Here is a 6,766-nt window from a genome sequence, read left to right on the forward strand (position 1 = left end):
GGTGTTACCACCTGTCTGAATACCCTCATGCACTGTAGACACAGCCCATGATTTAGGTGCTAAGGCAGTCAAGCTGTGACTTGGCATTAAATGCCTTTTTAAGGCATTAATGGTGGAGGAAGCAATGCTACTGTGAGCCTTGTTATTTAGATCTGTCATCTGAAGAACTATCACCACTATTCTGACGTCCTAAAGGATTGGTTGGGCAATACTGCAAAGATAAAATTTCAATCCTTGGGTTCCAGTCTAGGCTCTTCCCCTTACAGGTATGGAACCTTGCATAAATCACATACACTCTCTGAGCCTCAGTTCAGTCACCTATATCAAAGCACAATAATACCTCTTTCAAAATTGCTTCTCAGAATTAAAAGAGCTAGAAATATGAAAAAATGGACTGTGAACATTGATGATTTACATCACTTGTAGACTACAGTGTAGAAGAATGAGTGTGAGAGCCCCATGTACTCTTTTTCCTCTGCTGCAGTGGTATCCTGATTAATTTGGATCTCTGGGAAACCCGGGGTAAACAACCTCTCCATCCCCAATCCTTACAAAGTTTGAAAAATAAACCTTTGTTGTGTGAAGCCACTGATGTTTGGAGGTTGATTGCTATCCTAACATAAGCTTAGCCTAACCTGACAAATGTATAAATGGTCCTCAGTGTTAAGCAACAGTATCACAGGAATGCTTGTTAAAATATACATTATATGTGATAAAGCTACATTGGGAAGCACGACATTATGATAGTGGCAATTATGATGGTAAGAGAGTACTACTTAATTATCATATCAGAAAGTCAATAGATAGTGACTGAAGTTAACAAGTCAAGAAACAGCAGTTGTTAAGTCATCCATCGGATAAGAAACTTGTGTCCGGAATAAGCAAAAAACTCTTACAACTCAACAATAAAAAGACAGCCAACCTGATTTATAAATAGGTAAAGGATTTGAATACAGATTTCTCCAAAGAAGATATACAAGTGGCCAATAAGCACATGAAAAGATGCTCAGCATCATTAGCCAGCAGGCAAATGCAAACCAAGACTACAGTGGGACTCCACTTCATACCCACTAAGATGTCTACAATAAAACAATATAGGCAATGACAAGTGTTGTCAGGATGTGGAGAAATTGGAACCCTCATATACTGCTGATGGGATTGTCATATGCCACAGTTACTTAGGAAAACAGTTTGGCAGTTCCTCAGAAAGTTAAAGAGTTACCACATGACCCAGCAATTTCCACTTCTAGGTATATACTCAAGAAAACTGAAAACATATTTACATGTAAAAAGTTAACACTGCTGTATAATATATATGAAAGTTGTTAAGAGAGTAAATTCTAAGAGTTCTCATCACAAGAAGAAAATTTTTTTCTTTATTTGCTTTTTCTTTTTATTGTATCTATATGAAATAATGGGTGTTAATGATACTTACCGGTAATCATTTCACAATGTATGTAAGTCAAACCATTATGCTGTACACCTTAAACATATACAGTGATGTATGTCAATTATATTTCAATTAAACTGGAAAAAAATTTTAATTAAAAAAATTTTATTATTGCTTCTTCCAGCAGAAATGATTAGTGTATCAAATACTACATATGTGTGTTTTCTTGAAACCAGAAACAAAACAAAAATATTAAATTAAGAGTACTTCTTCATAAAATGAATCAAAATATTCAAATGAAGTTAAAGCAACTTTGGATTTAATCATTAGCATGCTCTGAGGTTATTTACATAATAAACTAAGTCAGAACCATCATTTCTATACTTGTAAATTTTGCATTTTGACTTCTCAATAAAGTTTATTTTAAAAGGCAAAAAAAGTACACGAGTGTTCAGTATTGATATATGCTACAATGTGGGTGAACCTTGAAAACATTACACTGCATGAAAGAAACTAGACACCACAGGCCATATATTGTGATTCCATTTATGTGAAATGTCTAGAATAGGCAAATCCATAGAGACAGAAAGCAGATCAGTGATTGCCAGGTGCTGGGGAGAAGAGGGAATGGGACCAAGAAAAGGCAACATAAGAATATTCAGAAATATGGAGGTAAATACCAGAAGAAACCAAAAATGTTCATGGTAGTTGCCTCTGGAGAGTGGGACTGTGGAATGATGACAAAGACTGCAGTTTTTAATAATAAATTATTTTACATTATTGGATTTTTAAATTGTGTACATGTATCCACTTGATTAAAAATGAGCTAAAAACAAAGGACATGTACACAGAGATATTTTGAGGACAAGTTAAAAGAGATTCTGATACACTGGGTCTGAGGTGGGAGCCAGGAATATGCACTTTCAACAAGATAGGTGATTCTGATGCAGGTGGTCTGCTAGTAGATAGCAAACTTTGAGAAACATTACTGTATCCAATGTTAAGATCATTTAGCAATGGATTGTAGTATAATCCCTCTCTTGCTATGTTCCTTCTGGAGTGGCAAGTTTCAGTTGCTAAAGAATGAAATTACACGCTCAAAGCTATGTATTCGATCAGGGAGAGAACTGGGCCAAGACTTGAGGCTTCTGACTCGATAATTAACGTATTGAGTTTTTTAAGCTTCTGTTATGCATCGTGGTTACCAAAATGAGTAAGATAAATTCTTTGCTTTGAAAAGGGCAAGTCTAAGGAGCTAATTATAATGCCTGGAAAATACATTACTTAAGATTTTACAAAGCATTTCTCCACATTTCATGTCGGGATTAATAAAACTATATCATGAGAAGAGAGACCTCCATAGTCTAGGGAACATAGTGGAGTTTAACCTAGGGACTCTGGGGAAATCAAAGGGGCTTTGTTACCTTGAGGACTTCAGCTCACCAGCAGTGGGGCCCTTAGGAAGGTACAGAACCCATGAGAAGAGTCACAGTGCCCGAGTCATGGCGTTACCCAGGGGAGAATGGCACCCACCTCTCAGCTGTCTGGACTTATTCCTGAACACACGTAAGACCTCCCTCAGCCCTCTCCCAAACATTTGTTGGGGTTCCAGTCCTGCTAGGGCATGGCAGAGGGTAGGAGCCGGCCCAACACAGCTCACGTACTCAGTACCTCATCTGGTCTTCTCCACAGCCCTGGAAGGCAAGATTTATCCTCAGTTCACAGATAACAAGACTGTTCCCTACAGCAATGGATCTGTAATAACTGCCAGGTTGATTCCTCCAGCTTCAAGTCCAAGAGATAATGGGAGTTTTGCACGTCATTTCACACCCTGACAACTTTGAGAGTCTCCACTGCCTTCATAAACTCACCGAGCCGTTATTTTGATTGCTTGGTACATATTTTCCTATTTTTAAAATCTTTTATTGTTTATTTTATGACAAATATAATCTGTGTTTTTCAGGGGAAAAGGTACAGATGAAAGGATAATCTCCATTGACATCACAGAGAGAAAACCACTATTTCTTTTAGTCTAGTCAGTTTCACAGTTTTCCCTGTGCATGGATGTAATATGTAACTTTTTTTTTTCAAGAATGGGATGATGCTATCTACGTGGTTCTGAAAACTGGGTTTTTTTTATTATTATTTTACAGTGTACCATGAACATCTCTTCCATACACATGGGTGAAAATCCCCTACTGAAACACAGAGAGCACTGTAGTTGGGTCAAAAGGCTGCTGGTAACAAGAGTGACACCTAAAGCATAGTATCAGCTTAAGGTTAAAGCACATAGTCTGGCAAATGCCTGCCAGGGAAAGCAGGGTCAGCAATATTCTCATCAGAGGAATTAAAATTGAAGGCCAAAGGCACTAAACATATGGAAGGTCTTCCTTCTGGCCCCTACCTCCGCCCCTCATTCCCCTGACACCCCGTTGCCCCCTTGGGGTGAAGGGATCCTGTACATCTCTTTGCATCCAATTAAAACCACCCATTTTCTGTTTTTTCCTTAGCTCCTCCTGAGCCCGTGACATATCTCCACATTCTCTCATCATCTCCTCACTGCCCAGATGCCTTTCCTGTAAGTCCTCCTGACGGTCCTTGGGGGACTCATCCGTCCCCCGGTCCGTTTTTCTTTTTGCTTTCCGGGGCACATAATCTTCAGCCGGGCGCTTTTCGGCAGCCCTCAGATGGCTTTCTCGCTTTGCCTGGGATTCAGGCTTGCCCTCACCGTATGGTTTTCCCTCATCTTCAGACTTGCCCTGCTTTTCTTGCTTCCCTTCACCATCTGGTGACCCCTCATCTTGTAGCTTTCCCTTGTGCCCTGTCTTCTGCTTTACTTCTGGCTTTTCTTCATCTGAATTTCCTTTATCTTCTGTATCTACTGCATCCTCTGACTTGCCCTCATTTTCCAGGTTTCCTTCATTTTCTGGCTTTCCTTCATTTTCTTTATGGACCTTTTCCATGTTGAGATTTGTCCTCCCTTGCCTGTCCTAGGAGACAAAATGGAGACAAAAGGGACGAGGACTTAGCTGGTGAAATACAGGTCCTGATGGTACTTGCCATTATGATTTAGGGTTTTCCTCAGCCTGTCCCAACATCCAGGTGCACTCCCGCCCATATGTGTTTTCCTTTCCTTGCCACGCCACACGTTCACATAAGCCAACGTTGCAGAAACTTCTACAGGTGCTTCTCCCTATGTTTAAGTGGGCTGTGCTGATAAGTATATAAGAGCAGGTTTGTCTCTAAACTTTGCTCTGGCCTTGGCTATGCCCATATCGGTTTTAACTGGGTAGTCCCCGCTTAGACCCACCCACAAGAATCTGGGCCAGTTTCTTTTTCCCGTTGCCTACAGTTGCAAGACTTATAGAAGTGCAGATAAAACAGAACAGTGGCCAGTTCTCAGATTTCAGGGATATCCTAATATCTAAGGGGCTGCACAGAAGCCACACCTCCCATTTTCACTTCCTTGTTCTCCCCTCTGTCCTCCCCAACTTCTGCTCAGGCTTAAGTCACTCCTACACCCAGGGGTCCTGGGGCAGTTGTCCTCTCCCACTGACCTGCACCGATACTGTAGGTCTTCCTTTTCCTTGTGTGGGTTGTTACCTACAAGCACGAAGACCTGTAGAGAGACAGGAGAAAGATGGTGAATGAGGGCTTGAAAGAAAGAATGGGAACGAAAGAAAGAAAGGCAATGGGAACACTGATTTTCTCAGACTCTAGTTGTCAAAATTTGCGAACTCCTTCCATCCCCTTGCCCTTTCCCTTGCTTCTCTGATCCCTCTCTACAGCCCCTCCCTAACAAGTCTCCATTCTTCTAACAACTGAGAGATGGCAGAGAGAGGTTATTTCCAACATGTTTCTATGTTTCTGACTCCTCCATCCAAGTTTCTTTATCTTACTTTTTCTTGTACTAAAATGAGTGAGGTTCAGGACAGTGATCCAGCTGTGCTCAAGTCTCTGCCTTCCAAACCCCCAACCCCGGGGCACCCAGATAGCACAGAGAAAATCACTTATTCGGAAAATGTGATGTCAGAGTCAGGGGGCCTGTGCAGAGCATTCCTGCTACCCTCTCCCTCTCCACATATACAGAAAGAGCACATTTTCCTGCAATGCAAAAGACAAATTATTTCCAAACTCAGTAAAAATTTTGGTCCATGTTACCTCCTCTCAACCCTCCCTAGTTCAGAGGCCACTCCTCGCAATAGGGAGCTGGTCTCCAAACTGAACCCCAGTTCTCCTCCTCTGTAGCACCTCTCCTCCCCATCTCGCCCCCTTGCAGACACCAATTCCGGCTCCAAAATGAACCAAAGGTGGAGAAGGGATACAGAGAATGCAGGCCTGGCCCCTTTGCGAGGGAATCTGCCCTCTCCATCTCGAGCTCACAGGCTGTTCCCTCCTCCCACCGCCCCGCAAGAATCGGGCCATTTCCTCTCCATCCCCCTCCCCTGGCCTTCTCTCACTGTCGCGGATAACCTGCCTCTTAGGAAATCCCAACTAGTACCCATTGTCAACCCCTGGCCCCTCTTCATCTCCTCCCACCAAGCTCTCCTTTTCTTGCATCAAATGGATGGTCATCGGGGAAGGGGTAGAGAGAATTCAGTCCTGGACCCGCTCTGGTCTTTGCCCTCTGCCACCCCCACCTCAGTGGTCCGCAGGCGGCGGTGAGTTTGTAGTGATTTCAGAGAGATGCCTCCTTGTCACATTTGTTGCTGCCATAAGCCAGTACTTATCCAGGGAAATAAGAGATGGTTCCCAGAGCTCTCCCCCAACATTCACATAATTTTCTGCGCCAAAATGAATGGGGGTGGGAAGAGGGTGGCATCTGGAAAGCAGAGCGCATCCTGTGTAACCTCTGTCCATTACTACCCCTACCTCTGGTGTCCTCCTCCCCGCTCCAGCTGGTACTGACCTGCAGGGCTATAGGGCAGTTGCCCCCTCGGTCCCTCAGTCTGAAATCTATCTTCCTCCACGGAAACAGGGAGCTGATACCTGGAGGAGCGGGACTTCTGCATACGTCGGCTCCTGATCACGTATGGGAAACGTCACCAGTGGGCTCGGGTCTCTAGTTCTCCTCCCACCCGCAGAAAGTGCGTCAGGAGCCAGCCCACTTCTTCCTTTCACTAGCCCCCTTCCGCCTCGCCGCTCCCCTCCCCTTCCCTCCCCTCTGCGCTTAAAGCCCTGTCACTCTTTTTAGTCTTGGCTAATCCCAGAGGTCACATGTGGCCCCTTGCCCGCGGTGGTATGTATTTGTTCTTCTGTCTTATCAGGGGTTGCATCTTCTCCTAGGGCTACTGGCCCCATTGGGACATCTCTGAAAAAAATTTTTTCTTTCTCCCCTTTGATCTCAAAGCACCTACCCCTTTGATCTATTTCTCC

General features: G+C 43.5%; 1 protein-coding gene across 1 annotated transcript; it reads right to left on the bottom strand.

The window, feature by feature from the left end:
- Positions 1-3,503: 3,503 nt before the first annotated feature.
- On the bottom strand, positions 3,504-6,415 carry LOC102542423 (uncharacterized). Its single transcript, XM_006215171.4, is given in 4 exon segments — positions 3,504-3,833; positions 3,835-4,380; positions 4,948-5,009; positions 6,300-6,415. Coding segments are annotated over 2 exon segments (549 nt in total). The 5' UTR covers positions 4,354-4,380; positions 4,948-5,009; positions 6,300-6,415; the 3' UTR covers positions 3,504-3,803.
- Positions 6,416-6,766: the final 351 nt, after the last annotated feature.

Source organism: Vicugna pacos, chromosome X (genome assembly GCF_048564905.1).
Source record: "Vicugna pacos chromosome X, VicPac4, whole genome shotgun sequence".
NCBI lineage: Eukaryota > Metazoa > Chordata > Mammalia > Artiodactyla > Camelidae > Vicugna > Vicugna pacos.